This window comes from Haemaphysalis longicornis, unplaced genomic scaffold (assembly GCF_048455015.1).
Source record: "Haemaphysalis longicornis isolate Haplotype H1 unplaced genomic scaffold, Haemaphysalis longicornis Haplotype H1 scaffold_6, whole genome shotgun sequence".
NCBI lineage: Eukaryota > Metazoa > Arthropoda > Arachnida > Ixodida > Ixodidae > Haemaphysalis > Haemaphysalis longicornis.
Window position 1 is genome coordinate 22,159,789 of NW_027526407.1, and position 20,719 is coordinate 22,180,507.

A 20,719-nucleotide genomic window follows, 5' to 3' on the forward strand; every position below is an offset into this window, starting at 1 on the left:
GAAGTGAATAAAAAAAAAAGTCAACGGCAGCTGTCAGTTGAACAAAGGGCGATTCGATCCCTGGAGCCCCAGAGACTCTCTTGGTAGCAACAGAATTGGAAGGACGAGATTACAAGGTTTGCTCTTATTCTTTTTGTAAAAAGGCTTTGTTTGCTTCGAGGCATGAGTGCGTGTACTATTTTATTCTTGCGTAACTGGCTTTACCGATTCAACAGAGGGAAAAAAATGGCACTGCTCGAGTAGCACAAGAAAAATCTTGTACCCCTCGGCCGGCGACCGAGATGGTTGAAAGCGACGGTTTATCGTGACAACCTTTTGGTGGTCTGAGTTATTTCTTTGAGTCCCAGATAGTTGGGACTTTGACTCGTTAAGCAATGGGTGTTTCACTCGCACGTCGTACGGCCTTCTGATCTCAGCGGCTATGACATTGACCCTTCGGCATTTGATTTCGCACGAACAACGCTTCTCGTGCGTTCAGCCATCGTCGTCGTGAGACGAATGGGTGTACAATTTTTCTAAGCTTGCACGTCGATACGCCCATCTACAAATTCGAATTTGCTTAGAGCAAGCCACAGCAACTCAATCGCATAGACTTCGGCTACATAACGCGAGGGGCCTAGTATTGATGATGATGATGATGATGCTGCTGATGATGATGATACCCTCAAAGGTTTTTGCACGTGCTCTCAATGGGGGGATTTCCCAGGGCTAACTCAATTGCTTAAATTCGCGAGAACCTCGAAATACTAATTTATTCCCGGAAAGAACGAGGCCAAAAGATGATACTTCGTTATGGTTAAAACACGAATAGCGCATTAAGACCACGGGAGGCGTCTTTTTCTCCAAATCACCCGCGATCATGTTCACCGTCAGAGAAACTTGGCTTTTCTGCTGCGCCTTATGGAAGGTTTACAGACGACATCCGTGAGAGGACGAAGGCTCCGCTTTAAAAAGAGACGCCCCTGGCAGTTGTCAAAAGAAACTTGCATTTGTGTAATGTAATTTAACGTATAAAAGGTTGTCTCTTAAAAATCGTGAAAATTTTTTCCTATACGAAGAGCGAGCTATTTTTTAGCTGGCTGGTTGATGTATTACGCGTGCGCTCAAACCCGTCTCGTCCAGTAATTGCAGGAGAGTATCATCAACCTAACTTTTCCGGTTAGGACTTAAATCAAATCTAATTTGACTTTATTCTTATTATTACGTTTTCGCTGGTAATATAAATTATTTAGCGGTCATCTTAAAAAATATGACTTCGTCAAGCTGTTTGGAGTAACTTAAAAGTTTCAAACACTTATTCAGCAATTTGAGCGCATAATTGGGTAATCGTCACAAGTACATTGTAGCTGAAGTGCTGTCGGAAGTAGTTCGACGAAGGCCTTAAGCCGCCTCATGTAATGAACTTCATCTACTTTGATCATGGAGTATTTCTTACAAAAGGCATTTCTTGACAAATATTCCGAATAAGCAGCCTGGCACCCAATTATCCGCCACATTTTGCGCTGTGGTTAAAGTTTAACACTTTATTATGTATGACTGCTCTTATTACCAAAATACATTCGCGTAGCCTTGTATAAGAGACTGAGCAATGTAACGCAACACTTTAGTTTAGCAGGAACCAGTCAACTAAGCTTATACGGTTATTCAGTCGACTTACTGTTATCAATGGCCAGTTTATAGACGTGAACATTCCAAGAAATCATTTTTTAAAGCAAATTCTGAATATTTTTTTGTTTTTTTCTTGCTTGAGCTTGAAATCCGGAAAATATTATCGGAGCCTATTGTTTGGTTTTATACAGGAGCAAATGCCAAGGATTATTTTTTTCCGGACGTTAGTTGAAGATTGTTTGTGCTTAATCTACGATATATCCATGATAAATACATTGAAACCGTGTTTCAATTTGAATAAGCGTGCGCGCATTAACGAAAATGTGCCATTGCAATATATGATTTGCTTAAGTGTGCAAATATAGTTACATAAAAAATTTGCCTTCAACAGATACAACAGCAGAACATAATAAAGCGCTTTGGCAACTTTTTTTTTATCATAACCGATTACGAAGTTTAGCAGCACACAATTACGTACAGAGTGCTAAAAGAGATAGTTTCATAATCGTTTCATGAGCGGTCTACGAACCCCATATTCTCGTTTCGATAGAAGCGCATCCTCAAAGTATGTTCACGGAGAATCCTGAAGTATACAATCTGCTTTGAATTCTGTAATTCTGGACACTATGTCATGATTGTACAATGTAAAGCTGCTTTAAAAAATACCTTTTTGAAAGCCGTACTGCGCATGCATTATTTTTTATATTAAGTGTCCTATCAGCGTGCGTTATCACTACGTCAAATGCCGTGGATGAAGCTGACAAAATTGGAAAATAGCACGAATTAACAAAAATTATATTTTTGTTACAGTCGGTCCTGAGCACGTAACGAGTTGGGTAGTTCACCGTTCGGAAAAATTCTAATCTCCAAAGTTAATATTTCTAACAGCTACAATGAGGAAATATATCTGACTCTTTCCTGATCGGTACAGCTTTTATGTCATCCGTGGCCACACCAACGTTCGTTGTAAGATTGCTATAACTTTTTCAGGTTTTATTGGCTGTTACATGGGACAGGCAGATGAAATGAGGTATGGAACACCAGCTGCAACATACCTAAATTTTCAGCGAACCAATAAAATGCAAAGAAGCAGCTGGATTGAAATAGCCTAGTGTGTGATTAGTATTTGAGAAGCGTGTGTTACATGTTTATTGCGAGATAGATCGGAAATTATAAAGACATCAAGGTATTGCTAAGCGGCCACACGAAGCAATACTTAAGTATACGCTCCTCGGGTTATAAACTCAAGGAGCTGATGGGGGTGGGTGTAAATGTGAGTTAGTTTGAAATTAGTCATATTAAAGCGTATTTGAAATTTATTGCACTTACCCGAAATGTGGTCAAACTTGGCGGTAGTAGAGCTTTAAGATCATGTTTTAACTCAGGCTGATATCCCCCGTTGAGCAGCTGATGTTTTATTTTTGCATTAGAGTGCTAAGAAAATCAGGAGCATAAATGAAGAACAGAAGTGGATCCAGTACCGCGCCTTGTGGTAATCATTATGCAAAGTGAGAGAATCAAAAATAGGGACGTTAATGTATAGCGAGGTGTACGTGATTAAATCTTGAATTGTGGTTGGGATGCATGGTTGAGTGATTAATACCTTTCCGTTTACTCCAATCAAGTTATGCGCCATTTCGAAAAAGCTGTGGTGAGTTCTATAGAAATACAATAATACTTCTGAGCTTTTTAAAGATAAATAGAACGCATCGCTAAACGTTACCCGTGTTTCACACAAAATACTTACACAACAACCATTGTCATCGCCATGGCCATACCTTCAGCTCCTATTCATCATGCCTTCTTCTTTCCTACTGTTTTACCACAGCTGTTTGGTATGGTTGCGCTTTAAATCTACTGAACATAACTCACTGTTCAAACTCTGGCCGGTGGTTGCAGGCAGATGTGCCATCTTCATAGACGACAACGTCCGTGAGCAGCAGCAGGTAAGCATTGAGCAGGAAGGAAGCCATGGCAGTGGCAGCAACTGTTGCTCGGGCACGGCTGCGGGTACCCAGCTGCAGCCTCCATAAGGGGCACTGGACGGCAAGGCAGCGCTCGGCCGTGAATGTAACCGTGAGCCACACCGACCAGAAGCTGAACGCCGACGAGAAGTACAAGATGCCTGTGCACAACCCACGCTTGTTCAGCATCTGCTCGCCAACATGCGGGAAAAATGGCAGTTCACTATAAAATTGCTCTTGGGAAAAAAAGCAGTGTATTCAGAAGCACAAGATATACACGTACATTTAAGACAGTGGGGGACTACACAGCGACTAAAAATTAACACATCCCATGAGAAAACTGCAATAACATCATTTGTTGGTCAAAATATAATGATTAGTTTGTTTATTGATTCATATAAAGTGTTTTTTTATAGAAATTCAATGACAAAAACAATTTAATTGGCTCTTTTGATTAACCGCAGGTGCAAGTGGGCTTTCAGGTAGATTTTTCAGTGAATGTATGCAACCCGGCCTGAGATAATTGACACCTTTATTTAAGAAATGACATCTAAAACCCCCTACCAGCGCCGTATATAGGTAACATGGAAACAATTTCAATTACTATCATTCTATTGTACTCTCAAGTACAGAAAGCACGGTCTGTGGCAAAACCACAGCTGGAGTAGAAAAGCTGGTTTCCACATGCCCGTGCGTCGTTACCTAGGAAAGCAGAAACAAAAACGCCAGTGTCCCAAAACACTTATGAAACAAAAGCACCTTGTAAGATGAGCAATCAAGGGACTAAGAATGGCGATAACCTAAGTTTCGAACCCTAGACACCATTTTTATAGTTGTCGTTAGGAGCACGGTATACACGACTCTGAGACGGGCGTAGTGCTACAGCACGGTACCTGTTATCTCTTTACCCCTAGAGAATGAAGGAGTTTCACCTTTACACCCTGTTTGTCCAGCCACACGAAAGCCATGATGAAGAGGTAGCCGAAGTCGGATAGTGCCAATGTTCCAAGGTAAAAGCTCGACGCACGCACCTTCAGTCTCGTGAAGAGAAAGGTGACGAAAGAGAGACCGTTTCCGACGAGACCTAACGTTATCAGCAATGGGATGAAAAATGTGTACAAATATCCTAGCACAGTCACGGCACGCTGAAAGGACTCGGAGAACTCTTCGTCCAATGCCAGGTCCTCGGGCCACCCTTCGCCGTTCTGCACCGGAAGTTCTGTCCCACTGTTGTTCGGTTGGAGGTTTGAGGCCGTGGTTAGCGGTGCTTGTAATACCAATCCGTACGACTCGGCAGTCATGCTGGTAGTGTAGGTTGCTCTAGATGTCCAAGATGAAATGATGCGGCTATGTGCTGCGCGCTTCGTCCTGGAAAAAAAGTGCAAAAAAGGTTTGTTAGCCGAGTGTGCCTCTTATGTTTCGAGGATAATTAAACATTCACTTATTTTCAATTGTGCGGCATGGCAAAACTGATTGTTTAACTCAAAGGGGCCATGAAGATAAAATGCAAGTGTCGTTCATTCAAAAGATTTCCTCGTTAGAATCGGGCTGCCACCACTTTTAACGCAAATTTCGCTCCAAAAAGCTGCATAGTGTAAAAAGAAGGTAATGCCCATGCCACCTACTAGCTCATTTCCCGCAGCGGAACCTGTGATGTCATACCAGCCAGCTCTGCGATTGGCGGAGGCTGGAAAAGCACACGCATATTAGGCAGAATTTATCAGCTTGCCGAACGAGCTATTTGCGCATAAACGTATTGCACACTTTTTCTCTACCAATAGGAATGGTGGGACGGAAAGTCGAAGTTATGAACGCCTACGTCAACATAGAAGTTCCGATGCGTACTGCTGTCCGTACTGCGCGCACTATGGTTTGTTTAGATGCACACCACTGCGATGCCGCGGGGTTGTCTCAGACGACACTGGCCGATTGACGCAAGCGACGGTGTCTCACAGGACCACATTTGTCGAGCGAGAACCATGTTTCACGAAACAATTATTTTCCCTAGGAAGAAAAATTAGCCGGGTTTAAATACGGTTACAAACAAACCAAAGGCAGAAAACGGTTTGCCGTGGTGCCGTGGCGTCTAGGTTGACTAACAGTAAGCAAGTCTCCGCTCCACACGAAGTTTAGCTGAAAGACATGATGTTATGGTGTCATTGAAAACGTCGTTCAAACACACGTTTTGGGGCAATAACCAAAATTTTAGGCTGAATTGCATAATTTCCAAGTGAATAAAGCATCGCTTGCTTCCGGACAAGCGCTGAGGGTGCTTAGAACACAAAATAATTCGAATAAAACAAACCTGTACGGTGCCTTCATGGCCCTTTTAACGGACACTATTTACCATTGAACGATACGTTACCTGATCTCGAATGATAAATTCACTTGTGATTTTGTAAAGAAGCTAAATTTGGAGCCTGCTGAACGAGTTTGTACGCGATAGTTTTGCTATCACAGAAACGTTGCAAGCCCAGATTTATTAGTTATTTAAGTAGTTCATTACGGCTAGAGAATGTATTTAAGAGCAGATTATAAATCAAAGTTGACAACCTTAGTTATGTGCAACATGATCACTGAACAGAGCGCTATTGCGTATCTACCTACATGTTCGGGTGTACAACGTGCGATGGTCTACGTCGCTGTACCAGACGACCAAATGCGAAGACCGAGTCACGCGGCCCGAGAATAAAGTGCTGCACATGGCACACCCCAATCAATAGTGGACCTTCCATCGAACTCTCGGCAATCCCGGTGGTTGGCCGAAAGTTCGAGGCAGAATTTGGTTCCAAGCGTGGCGAGTCTGAGAGAAGATATAACTTTAGGGCGCCTTTCTAGACAATAGCTCGTTTTTTCTTTGTAAAAGGACTGAACACATGGGCACAAAAAGAAATAGAAGTGCGAAATTTGCCTGCATTATCCCCTACACATCATGATTGACACTTGAACACTACTTTTCAGAAGCTAAAAACGTATTGCGATGAACAATGCATTGAAGTCGAAGACCAATAGAAGGTCCTCAACGTTTATTATGATTGACAATCATTTCCCTTCTAAAATTACGCTAAACTAAAAATAAAATGGCTTGGACTTGTCGAATATTGTGACGTAAGTACAAATATTTCAATCAAACACGCAACACCTAACTGGTTAGGAAAGCAGAAAAATCATGTGCGAAATTAGGTATCACTAATTTATGCTTCTTTCCCACTATGATTTGTGATTGAAAAATCTTGAATAATCAAACGGGTTGGTAAATCTTTCCAAGGAATTTTTGGGAAAAATGGGAAAGAGAGGAAAATAAAAATTGAAAACAAATGAATTTCCGAACAGTTGTGACGTAGGTCCGTAGGTATTATAACGCTGCATAATTGGTATTTAGTAAATTGTAATTTCCTGCCGCCCTTTTTGTACTGTAGTTGCTATTCCTGCTAGGATAAACCGCTTTCACCTTTCATAAAGATGCGCCTAAGAGAGGGCTAAACCATTCCTAACTAGCACGACTAGTAGAAAAGAAAAAATAGTTTTCATGCGACTGTCAAGTATTGCCTGGCCATGGATCCTGGCATGCTAAATGATGAATAGGATGACAATGATACGCATGCTTGCCTGAACTTCCTTAGCGACTCCTGCACTACGGTCAACACACAAGAGATATTTTATCGCTTGTACTCTTCTGTTACCATTCAACCAGCGGTTTACCACACCACTTACGTTCACGAGAGCGGCTTGCCTAAGGACACTATTCTATTAAAGACGTTCTAGGGTCTGCATACCGTGCATATTGACAAGTGGCATAATGTAGGTCCTCCTACATATTCGCTTCAAGGTGTGGAGAGTGGAAAAACATGTGTTGAAGGTCCAAGTGAAAGTATCTCGAGTAAAGTAGTGTCACTCTTGATTCCTGTCAAGATTGCTTGGCCTACAGATGATAGCCTTGAGCAGATTTAATGCAGATTTTAAGTACATAAATAAGATTTAGGAGTTAAAAAAAACATTTGAATTCTATGGGTATCTACGAAAATAAACAGCAATCCCGGGTTCAAATTGAGCGTAGGGGAGGAGAGAGAAAAGCGCCAAAGCAAGTGAGGTGAAGGAGACTTCCTTACACTGGATATAGAGGTTCTAGATTGGGGAAACACACAAAAACGAAAACCAGCTATAGGCTTTGCACAGAAAGCGTACGGCAAACTAATCGGTTTGGCTCGATTAAGAGCGGAAGAATTATGTAACTTTTTTCCCTTCGCCTTTGGCTGCGTTGCTCGAGCACAAGGCCAAAGTGCAACAAGAATCAAAACACGTGGAAAGAGAATGCATTATTCTTACGTCCTACAAGACAATTCCTCAGTAGAAGGTTTTTGCTTTCGATTTGATTCTTTTTTTAAATAAACAAAGCGTCATTTACGAGGTAACAAACTATGAAAACGCTTTTTAACATCACCTCCTCAGACGGATTTCATTACGCGCTGACTTTGACGAAGCCACATATTTGCATAAAACGACTCGGGTGGCATAGTGGAGCATATTTGCAATATGCTGCCATTCCTCATAAATGCAGTAGTGCTTAGAATTACGCATGACTATAATTTTTTGAGGAGCGCGACGAGCCCTTTCATATTTTTCCTCTTGCTTGACAGCAGAGGCACGTAATTTAGGGCGCCATTTCCTTCCGTTCTTTATTCACGTTAATATATTACGCATAAAATATCACCATGTGTCGGCCACTCAAGTCTTGATCTATTACGTTGTACCGACCTAGTGTACCAAGTTTCACGATGGTCAGTTTCCTATAATTTTTCTTATGCTCGGTCCTCTTTATATTCTTATTTGAATTGCTAGCCAATCTTTTTACTTGCCACCGACGGATTACTCAATGCATCCCTAAGCAAATTCGGAAGAGCTTCAAAGGTAAAGCTCAGCGGAAACCTAGAAGACGGTCCGTAAGCGGGGAGGGACCAACCCAAAGCCTAGTAAATTTTGGTAGTTCCCTTGTTTGCAGCCCTCATTTAACCAGAGGTTTCTGCTGCACACATATGAGATTAGCGTAAAAGCAAAAAGGGTTTTTCGTTGAAAACAATCCTAGAGGCGACGCCTGCCTTAGGTTTGGGACTTTTCAAAACAAATAAAAATTTAGTTCATCTACAGAAGCACCGAGTCATCGTGGGCAAGGTGGTTGAGGATCCTAGACACAAAACTGCCGACACAAAACTGCCGAACAATTTTATTGTTTATAGACTCCACAGAAGTTCGTCGTTCTTTTAGCCTTATCTTTACATTTCTCTTAGTCTTGCAAAATTCTGCTCCGCGCTGAAGCTGTTCTACTTTTATCCTTCACGCGTGCCTGGCACTCCTTACGCATCGCATCTCCCCGCTATGCCTCATGACGATAAATACTACAGGGTCTGCGGATTTCTATGCCATAAAGAAATATTTCCACCGAAGTTCCCGGCAGATTTCATTAACTCAACGTACTAACACAAAAAAGTTACAACCCATGGCTGTCTTGCCGTTGGTTGCCGTTTTCATTGTTGCTTTCGGCGTTCGTTGAGCTAAAATACGACAACTAAAGCCGAAATGCTGCGATGTTCTGGGTTTACCGGAAATAGACAGACAAGGCAAACAGTCCACATCAAGTTCCCGTACGTAATGCTTCAGGAACAACTTTCCGTGAATACCACTACTGTATGAACCGCAAACATTGTTTTGGCTTCTCTGCTACAGCTTCTTTCATTCCACTCGAATATACGCGAAAAAACTCTGTCATCATTTCGAGACACACTGCGGACCTTCTTCGGCTACCAAGTGCTTTGGTGACAGTTCCTGACGTGGTGCGCCACGTCTCGTTGTCTTTTACGATTATTTTTGCGTTTTTTTGAATGGCAGCTTCCATTTAAGGACCGACTTGTGTCTTAGCTCTCACGTATGAAAAAGAGAATGTTCGTAACATGCTTTGATTTTGCCTCGTGCTCAGCAGCATAACGTTTGTTACGTCGTATACTACAGTGGTCCTCTCCCTAACAACACTTTTTTTTCAGCGTCATTTTGGGCGAATGGTACGTTACTCATGCTAAATCATTATATATCCCATCATGTGAAAATTAGGCAGGAGGGTTCTGCGTTGCCACCAATACATAGAGGTGCACGCCTGCCAAACTTGTTGGCCATTTATAACAAATACCAATTTCTTTCCTTTAGGGAAGCACCGAAACGTAGTGCAGATGTGGTGGGCGTGGTTATTGAGAACCAGAGCTTAGAATAAAGAATAATCCTGGTACAAAAGAAACTGGGCAACACTTTTTTTTTGTGTATACTCTGGAGAGAAGCTACCCTTTTTAGACTCCATTTTATGTTTCTTTCAGACTCGCATACCGTTCTGCGGAGAAGCTGTCCATTTTAGCCATTCCGCGTGCCTGAAAGAATTTACGCATGCCATTTTTTGGTGTCGCATTGTAGCGGATGTTAGGCGGTCTGGAGATTCTTATTTCAATAAGACATGCCGCCGAGGTGTCCTGGTACGTATCATCATACGAAAAACAATTAAAAAAATAAATGACGCACGTCCTCCCGAAGTCTTTATTTCCGTGTGCCTATTTAATCTGTTACTGTAGTTTCCTTCTATGAAGGGAATGTAGAAAGAAAACACGACCACACGACCAGAAACGCTGTGGAATGCCTCGCTTGGCGAAAAAAAAGCAGACAAACCGAATAGGAAACGCTAAGTGCCTTATGTGTTCTTGTAACCCTTACATTCCAAAAATGCCAGTTCCGTATAAAACGACCAACATTATTTCGCGTTTTCTGCGACAGATGCTTCGATACCGGGTGGATATGCAATACAGAAAAACTGAGTTCTTATGACAAGACATACTGCGCTCATTTTTCTTCCAATACTTTGGTGACAGTTCCTAGAGAGGGGAGGCTCTAGTTCTACTTGTTTTTTTGATAACGTATATTATTTTGTTTTAGTGACAGCTGCCAGTTAAAGGCAAACTTCGCTACAAGCTGTCATATCTGAAAAAAAAATCACTGGTGCACTAAAAAATGCTTGCACATTTTCAAGGCGTAGTTATTATGGCTTTCGCTGGACATAAGTACCAAATAGATTTACAACTACATCGTTCTTGGCTAGTTCGTTCGCTCTTATTTTTAGGAACTTGGGCGGTACTTCAACAAGTTAATTGATCCCTGTTAGCACCACAGATTCCTCAAAATCAGAGTTATCATTGGATAGATCAAATTTGTTCTACTCATGCGTTACTCCACGAAAGCTTTTACGCATCGTGCTCGTGCTTAGCGATTGGACTAAGGGGGAGCATTTACTGGGTATCTGTATACGGCAAGGCATCCATAATTTTTTTGGTCCGTCTCAAAAATACCCACAATAAATGGCAGCATCTCCTCTCCGTGAACGATGGCGATGGTGTGGAGTACGGGGACTCGAAATGACGTCCAGGTTGCACCCCGATTGACAGCCCATTTGCGCTCCTACCGTCATTCGATTTGAGCCGTAAGTTGCACCTTGATTATTCCCTAAATGAAACTGCAACTCACGGCTCAAATTAAATTTCGCTTGATTTTCGCTCGATGGTGGTTGCACACGGATGAACGCGGACAGACACTTGAAGATCCCAAGGCACCATTACAGGCGAGGGAGTAAGCCGTTTTACTTTCGGGTTTACAACGTGGGGCCCAAGCCGTTTACAACGTGGGGCCCAAGCAATACCCACGAGGCATTGAACTCGCGTTCTGCTCTCCCGCTCACTAAACCTAGCAATGGATTGTTGTCCTCTGACTGTTTTCGGACTGTGGGTTGTTTGGCATGGGGCTACCATGTACTCGCAGTTGGTGATTCCAGTGTCAATATTGTCGCGCTGTCAGCGTGGAAGGAAAGTTCTCCTAGAAGTGAAGCTTTATTTCAGCGAACTTGTATTCCGCAAAAAAAGACCAGCAAATGCACAAGCAGCCAAAACAGTATAGAAAGAGACATGCACAGACGACCGTCAATGAACAGAATGCCGCGGCGTTTTTCCGGAGAAACGTTTATCTCAGGGCACTATTTTTTTCGGCAACAAAAGTGATCAAAGAAAAAAGGCCTAGCGTGGTACCGACAGTATAAAACCCACTCCCTACCAAACAAGATTGCACTTTGCGGCGCGAAAGAGAAAAACGAAACAAACTGGCGCTCAGCTCGAAAAGCTAAGGATAGCCCGGCATGGCCAGGCGGTGCTGTAATATAAACGGGACGTGTTAGCGGGTTTACCACCTCTAAAGGAAGGATGAGTGAAGTATTTGGCAAATATTTGTGTGGTCAAGCAGCTGATATACGCTCATAAACATTGTGCCTGTAAAATAGCCACGTAAGCCGTAGCTGATTTCAATTGCAGTCCAAAACAAATAATATGGTTTTAATTAAAAACCGCAGCAGCTTTAAATTACTATTATTTGGAATCGGCCCCGACCAAGGCAACGCGGTTCATGACAGTCCTCGTACTCGCGCTACCAAAGCGTATCTTCTTCAAAGGAATTCCTTAATCTGCCCTCGCTTGCCACGCGCGGCAAATTGGCTCGACTATCTTTTTTTTTTTTTCATTCGCTGTCCCCCAGTAGCACGCCGTTTTCCCAGGTTCATATCCTTCCGCTGCCTCACGCCCGGGTAGACCACACTTTCAAAGTTACACCAATTGTTGCGCAGCCAAAAAGATATAATACTCTCCGTTAAATCTTGCAGTTGCAGAATGGAACTGGTTGCCTTCTCACATCGCAGACCTGTCCGATTCATCATACCGTCAACATGCGCTCAAAACAGTTTTTGAAGTTCTTTGACGTTGTAGGAATATTTCTTTCGTTTTTTCCTGTGTATATACTTTTCCCTCCAGTTGAGTGTAGTGATTGCGTTTTTTTTGTCGCTTTTGAGTGTTTTTTTGCGTGAACCCTTTTTTTATTCAACGTAATTACACTGTTCTTTCGCGCTGTTTCTGAATTGCACTTTGAGTTTCTCTATGCTATAATCACGTACTTACAGCATCCTTGCCGTAATTATTATGTTCTGCTGGAAAAATGTACAGAACCTTTTATCATAACCCAACACCATCCACCCTATGTAATGCCCATTCAGGCCTTTAGGGTATGTAAATAAAAAAAGAAATAAAATAAATTCATGAACTCTAAATATCCATGAGAAACAAAGCATCGTGTTACAAGTACTACTTCCGGGCAGCTATACAAAATATTTATTTTCTAGTCATCGTTTGTTACGTATTGCCACATTTTCTTCTCACGATTGCGTACAGTGAAATTAGGCGAAAGTGGACAAATACCTTGCGATTTATAAGCGACCTAATACCTTTTGGGGAGATGAAAGATGATTAGTTAAGTGGAGCCGAAAACGCGACGGCACGCACTTGAACTCAACAGGCCGAGTTCAAACTTCAGTATCAAACGTTAGGCAACTCACACTAGGAAACGCCAGCCGTGGCTGTGGGAGCTCCTTGGAATCGGTAATCCCCTCCGAAATTTCTCCACACTGGCTCTTTATCGTTAACGGCCGTGCCAACACATCCATCCACGACTTTAGAAACACGAAGCACGCTGCAAACGGCGAAGGTAGCGAAAATAGAATCCCTCCTTCTGTGATGGTAAGCACCATGGCCAGGACGCTGACGTTGAATACGAATGCAGGATGTAAAGGGAGCAGTCGACCAACTCAACGCCGGATCACGTTCCTTTGGCGAGGAGCACTGGCTCCTAATCTCCAAATGAAACTTCCAATTCTGCGTTAGGGCATACTGCTGAGGAGGGATAACACAAAAATATTGGACTTCCTTCCAAGAGAGCCCACCTAACGACAGAATGCTCATTTATTGAGAGGAAATACATCGCAGCAATACATGATCGGTTCGTGTCTTTACGATACCGGAGAATTTTATTTTCTCTTGTTCTCTCTGCTGAGCTGCCTACGCTGGGAATGTGGCTGTCACTTTGCGCGGGGAGCCATGGTGAGAAGTTACTTTGCGCAGCACAATAGTATCTTCGTATCTACTTTCAATATGTTTGAATTATTTACGTAAAACGTCGCAATATTACATTACAAACACGGTATTTGCGGCTGTGATGTCGTCGCGGAACAAGCAGCAACTGAAGAGAGGTCACATTCAACGGAACATTTAGGCGACCGCAAGAAAGTGAACGGAACATACCAGAACGTTTCTTAGAATTTTCTATTTCGATTGGTCATGGAGAGGGTGAAAGGCGAAGTTAGAAAATAATAAGAAGTGTAGAGTATGTTAAAACAATCAGGTTATAGAGCCAGCTCTCGGCTATAGTAGTCCTGTCACCGAGGTTAGTTTCACTAGATGACAGGGTCACCTGCGTAAAAGCGCGTAAGTGCGCTTGCAAGCAAGCCGGCAAGCAGGGACCGAAATCCACGACATGGCGCACGGAATTTGTATTACGAAGTGGAAAAAACACAAACACCTTTACCTGCACAAGTTGGACCTGCCGTTTGTACGTTAGTGACAGTGTGTATAGTGTGTACGTAGCAGTTGTGCGAAATACTGAAACACCTTTATTCGTATCCTTTCAATAGAAAAAGAAACAGCTTTATAAAAACCTTATGCGAAATGCAAGCGACATGCCTTACACTTCAAACACTCAGGACTGCGTTAGTGGCATCTACGTTGGGAATGTGAACAGTTAAAAGGGCTTATCTCCATCAAAACACAGAAGCATTTTTTTACCTTTGCTTATACAATGACGATTTACTTTACTTCTCATTTTAAATAATCGTGGCTGTGTGGCAGGCAAGTACGTCATGGAGAAACAGAGTTTGGGCACGAAAATATGAACGGGAACACGATAAATTGAAAAACACTGTTGATGGAGGTACAATGACGGCGCACTATTGGTATATTTGGAAAGCGACATATTCAACACTTCGTGCCAATTCGGTGACGCGTCAATGTGACTTGCATAGAAAAAAGTCGCGGTTTTTGTGTGTTCTTGCTCATATTTTCGTGTTTCTGTTTCATCTCTCCATGACTGTGCGTAGCAGTTGTGAATAACTACAAAAAATGCTTGTAAAATATTTCAAAACGTTCTTATCAGGACGCTCAAGCTGCTTCCTTTAAGCATATACAATATGACAAGGACTTGGTTTGGTGCTGCTAATGTTTCTGATTGCATCACTGGAAAGTACCATCCAGTTTTGAATAAATAAGGAAGCATCTGCACTTTAGGTATCTACACCTTAAGAATCTTGAATAAAGAGACATAAACGGCTTTTTTCAGAGCCTATAACTAACCTTATCTCGAAAGGACCACAAATACACAATTTATTGTTGTTTGAGTCTGTGAAAGTTTGGTTCGTTGCAGATGGGGACCATTGCGAAAGCACCTGTACAAATATCTTTTTTCAAAAAATCAAGAACAATGTTATCATCGGGTGGGCGTTTTAGTACAAAACCTGTTTGAGTGTCATCGCTTTCAGTAGACCTTACAAAAAAAGATACTTTACCTGTAAGGGCACAGTCTTTCTACGCCTCACAATGCGAACAAAAGTGGTGTTGCAGGCCGCATAAATAAAACACTTTGTGCGCAATTTCGAACCGAAAACAATTACTGATGCGCAGTTCTAACTTGGCAGTCTTCACTTCGACCAAAATCAAGACTGATTGTGACACCGGGTTCCTCAGAACACGAAAGAACTGCTTGAAAAAGCACATAGTACCAGCGCTATGCCTAGGTCTTGTCCTAATTGCTTCATCCGTCCAGTTATTTTGTGTGCCAAATCACTCCAACAATAAAAAACTGCAAACCATCACATTGGTGGTTAGAGAAGAGGATTACAATATTGAGGTCATCGTTCGAACTCTTCTCTTGAATTTGCGTCGTGTCTAAATATGCAAGCGACCACCACAAGTAAAAATAACGCAGCACATTCTCTCTATGTGCACCCACCAGCTATTGTGGAAATTGCTGTGATTACGGTATTTACCATATCACCTAGCATGCGTCCGAATGCATAGAAGAAACGCCCAGAGCTTGCGCGCTCTTAGAAAAGCTCAAAATTTGCAGGGAAATATCTAACGCATTGTCAGATAATTACTTTCGTGCACGAATGCCTTCACTCTCCCCCTTGTTCTTTTTTTTTGGCCCACACGCACATATGATGTAGTGGCTGCTTCGGCGATGGTGCGTGGGCTGGGATTACAACACGGATTCCGCCTTTATAGCGGAAAATTGACCAGTTAAGAGTTCGTCCGAAACTGAGCAATGCAGCTCCGGCGTCGGCCTGTATCATTGTTACGCTGTCTTCACATTGGATTCGTCTTTATTGCAGAATAATTAACATTTATTGAAGAAAAAGAGAGGCATGCATACCCTGTCACATCCGATAACCGTGGCAATCGGGAGTAATTCTCAATACAATCTAAGCTGGTTTAACAACTGTCCACCCATATTCTGCCCCTTTATATGAATGAGCTTCTAGAAAAAGATCAAAATAACGGAGCACCTGTTATTTTGGCGGCGTTGTGCTTAGCACTGAAATATTACTTGTTTTGAGGCGACAATGTAAACATGCATCATCTGCTTTGCCAAACGTTTGCTTGGTGATCCGCTTTTGTACTTTGGCGTGTGCCCTATGCCTAGTGACCTCCCGTTAAACCGGCGCAAATGATGGGCTTTAATATTTTGGCTCTGGACATGCAATGTAAGCAGTTCAAATAAACCTGTATGTTTCGCACCTTCAAAGACAGACACACACACGTACTTACATATACACATGAATACATACATACATACATACATACATACATACATACATACATACATCTCTATTTGTATTTATAAGTAAAGTCGCAGGCACAGCAAGAACGATAACAAAGATGTTTACTTTGGTATCGGCAACGGGACTGGCGTTCGTCAGTTACAGTCTACATTACATAACTCTGATGTGATTTAATCAGCAATGTAATAAAAATTGTACTCGGATGAAGGCAGTCCCCGTTGCTGACACATGAGTAAACATCTCTGTTATTGTTCTTCCGTGTCTCCGACTTTTTCCTTATGCTATTTCTGCGCGCTTTCTGTGAGTTCGATCTTTCCGTATATATTATTTATATATACGTATACACAGTACCTTTACCGACAGGAAACTGTTGAAATGCGTCGTTAAGCTGATATTTATTTCATAAGTTTCGGTTTGCGTGAGACAGGCTTTTGATGTCAGCCGGAAGTCCCAAAAACAGTTTTTCCGTTTGTCCGCTTTAAGAAGATTTACCAGCGCTCTACGTACAAATACAGCTGCTGAACAAGGAGCGACTAAAAGCAATCGATCATGTGCCGCTTGAATCAATGCTCTTGAAACAGTCAATCTATATAGGACTGTTGTTTTAGGATTTAACCTGAATAAATCGAATAAGGCCATCCCTTCCCCGACCATTCCTGAAATAAACACTTATTGATATCCGGGAAACGCCATTCGAAATGAGGCACGCGGCTTAAACACAAGCCTTAAAGGCGAGAGCGGAATTTACAGGGCTTCCCGAAGTTTGCTTTTCTTCGATGTACTCCTTGAAGTTACAAAAAGGCTTTTACGCCAGGAGTCCTTTAGAAACTATTCAGTTTTATTTTTGACGAAAAAAAAAAACTTTCACAAAGAGAATGCGTTTACCTTACACAAACAAGCGTTTAATTCCCAGCAGTTTTCTTAGAATTTACATGAGAACATCAAAGAGGCACAAATCCGCTTCCAGGCGCTCACTGTCGCGGTACTCTGCTACTGTGGGGTTAAGTGATAGTCATATTTGGGAGGTGTCTAGATCGAACGTCGTAGAGGGCGGCACATTCTCAACTTTTTTTTCAACTCGGCTGCCATGTTTGGCATTCGCTGAGCTGTCGGTCGTTTCGTATGCCCTCGTTGAGGCCGCTTGCTTGCCGTTTGTCTACCGGGGATGCTGAAGTTTTGTTTCATAAGCTAAATTATTGCTTTCCGAACATTAGAGGTAGAACAAAAGACTGCCAAGTTCTTGACAGAGCCAGTTTGTGTACTATTTCAGAGTTTCATGAAGACCCGCAAATGGAGCACTCCAGTTTAGCTGCAATTCTTTCTAATACTGTTATGATAAAAGAAGTGATTCACCCAGAGGATTCCATTCGAGGCCTCATCCTGGAACAATGACAGATCACTGCATGAGACTAACCCATGCCCACGTCAATGGAATAGCTTCCCATCCGTCTTGCACCCGCGTGTTGCAAAATTAATTTTTCAACGCCTGTCTTGAAACTAGAGCGAGCACCCATGGTTGTAATGACGTGGGGCACGTTTGCTGCCTGTGCCGGTTTTGTGTCTGTTTGCAGCAGTCATAGCGCACACAATCACAACGATTGGTGCTCGCCTTAATTTCAACACGCGCGTTGCATAATTAATTTTCAGCGTGCGGCTGCGGAGGGAATGGGAAGCTGTACTCTTGATGCAAGCATGAGTTAATCTCATGCAGCGATCTGTCATCGTCGTGGGATGAGGCCTCGTATGAAATCCTCTTCGTGATTCGCTTCCTTTACCATATTTTAATTACGAAGAAGGGCAGCCTAAACTGGAGTGCTGCATTTGCAGGTTTCTCTGAAAATTTGCAATGGTACACAAGCTGGCTCTGTCAAAAGCCTGAAAGTGATTTGTGTTACCTCGAATGTTTGACACCAATAATTCATTGGCAAAACAAAACTTTAGCGCCCCTGAACTTCAGTGTATCTCATGTTGCAAGAACCTATAAAGGGCAACGCGAGCGCGAAATGTACGAAGAGTACGCCATTCACAAGGCAGGACAATATTGTGTTAGCAAAGCGTCTGAATATTTACTAAGGAACGAAATCTGCTCACTGGATTCTCGAAAACCATGCTACACTGTCCTTAGTTGCCCTACCTGCCACCCCCCCCCCCCAAATATCTTGCCACGCGTCAGATAAGGTGCTCCAGAACAAAATTACAACAGGAATACCACAAAAACCTAAGGATTCCTGTCGTACGACAAAAAGGTTTGTTGTGACAACAGAAGTCATCTTGTTACGACACACAGTTCTGTCGTAACGACAAAGTCAATTTCCTCAACGACAAGAATTTCTCTAGTTACGACAGAACTGCCAGTTACGCTACTCTTCCCAATGGGCAATAACGTTGAAACTGTGTGCAACTACGGATGTAACATATGGATGCAACAAGGCAAGAATTCGGCACGAAGGAACATCAAGATCATGACAGGAATACCGCTTACGACAGAGCAGCAGAATCACGACATGACAAGAATACAAGACGACAGTACGACACGCGAAAATACCACAACACTACAGAATTTTTTCTTGTCTCTTTCGACTGGATACGCTGTATCTGCAGTGCTCATTACGGTTTCAATGCGCGTAGAATTATCCTGTGGTGTTTGTATTTTCTTCGTTGTATTTAGTTGTTCTATCATAGCTCCCGTATCTCGCTTAGCCTGCATTCTTTCTCTCGTGGTATATTTCCTAGGCCACAGATTGCAACACCAGTTGCTAGTCAGCATCGTGCGCTGCCGTCCCTCATCCATTCCATTAGGGCTGTGTTGAATCCAGATAGCATGCACCGACTAGCCCAAATCACAGTCCCAAAGCAGCCAGGCAAACACAATATTCAAAACGCCTTACACTACAAAACACATACGGATATAAGTAGGTTTTATATCGCACAAATTTGGTCCGTTTGCGGTTACTGCTGTCAGCCGCCTGTAGTGTGGAAAGGGACAAACCTGGCAAATATTACAAATTCAGTAAACCAGAACAAAAAGCTAAATTTACAGTTAAAAACCAGTGTGATTATCTCCCTCATGACACTTTCTTTGCACATCATGGCCTCGGCTCTCATTTCCGAAATAAAAGCTTCACCATCCGCTCTAGTAGCCTCCACCGTTTTTCTATATATCATTGCCCTTATGTTGCATTTGCGTTATCTTGCAGAGAACAATTCTTTATGGCACGTTTTGTAGAGTCTTTTAGGAGACCTCCCAATGCTTCGTAAGGGAAAGAATCCGGGCTCGCTAGTATGCACAAGACGGCACTAAGACCCCTCTCGGGGCCGACCCATCCGATGGGAGGAAACACCTGAGGATACGTGCAGAGAACAGGTGCAGCTTACGGCACTTGAAAGGAACAAGCGGGTCCCAGCCACCGAAAATACGGTTTCTAGAAACCTGTGGCGTGCAGCCAAGGGGATTGAAGTTTGCACAACACAAAATTAAATAAAATGCAAACAATTCCGCAAGGCCCCACGTGAGGCCGTAATGCGCATTAAAGCGCATAACCAGGATGGATTGCCCTGATAAATTTCCTTGTAGTACCTGGCTCTACTGGGATTTTAATATATTTTGCTGAAACAAGAGCCTTCATTTGTACGCTTCGCAGGAGTGCATGCCAGGTTATCTTGTGGAAAAAAATTAAAGCTCTTTCGCCGCTCACGTAGAGTACTCGTCTTTGATCGACAATGCTCTCGGAAGGATTTTATGTTTCAGTAACTGACTACACTCGAAGACAAATGCATTAGGTTCAAATACAGTGGCAATCTATTTGCATACTCATGACGGGACACGCTTCTGTGATTGGCTGCTGCTTCAACGTTCAGGTCAAAATGTCATTGCGGAACACAAGTTTGCTGCAATAAACCTAAATAAGTACATGAACCTCACGAAATTATGGAATATTTCACGAAAACACAATATTTTGGCTATGCTAATGCACCCTAAATACTACTCCAAAATCATTTTCGTTAACAAAATCGATTGATTGATTTGATTGATTGATTGTAGGGTTTAACGCGCCGACGCAACGCAGGCGATGAGGCGCGCCGTAGTGGAGGGCTCCGGATTAATTTTGACCACCTGGGGATCTTTAACGTGCGCCGAAATCTCGTACACACGGGCGTTTTTGCTTTTCGCCTCCATCAGAAAAGCGGCCGCCGCGGCCGGGAATCGAACCCGCGACCTCGTGCTCAGCAGCGCAACGCCTTAGCCACTGATCGTTAACAAAATCACCCATTCCCTCGGAAATTGTTTACTAGTAACGGATAATAGACAAGTTTCTTCTATACTTTTCCTCTCCGAAAATAGTACCAACTATTCGTGCCA

The 20,719-nt window shown here is 42.7% G+C and overlaps 1 protein-coding gene across 1 annotated transcript in view; it reads right to left on the bottom strand.

Moving 5' to 3' along the window:
- Positions 1–20,719, bottom strand: part of LOC144142296 (uncharacterized) — a 47,035-nt gene that overhangs the window by 16,537 nt on the left and 9,779 nt on the right. The window contains exons 2-3 of the mRNA XM_077673692.1: positions 4,505–4,940; positions 3,481–3,761 (exon numbers count right to left, since the gene is read on the bottom strand). Coding sequence (XP_077529818.1) covers positions 3,481–3,761; positions 4,505–4,873 — 650 coding nt within the window. The 5' untranslated portion in view covers positions 4,874–4,940. The remainder of the gene's footprint in view (positions 1–3,480; positions 3,762–4,504; positions 4,941–20,719) is intronic.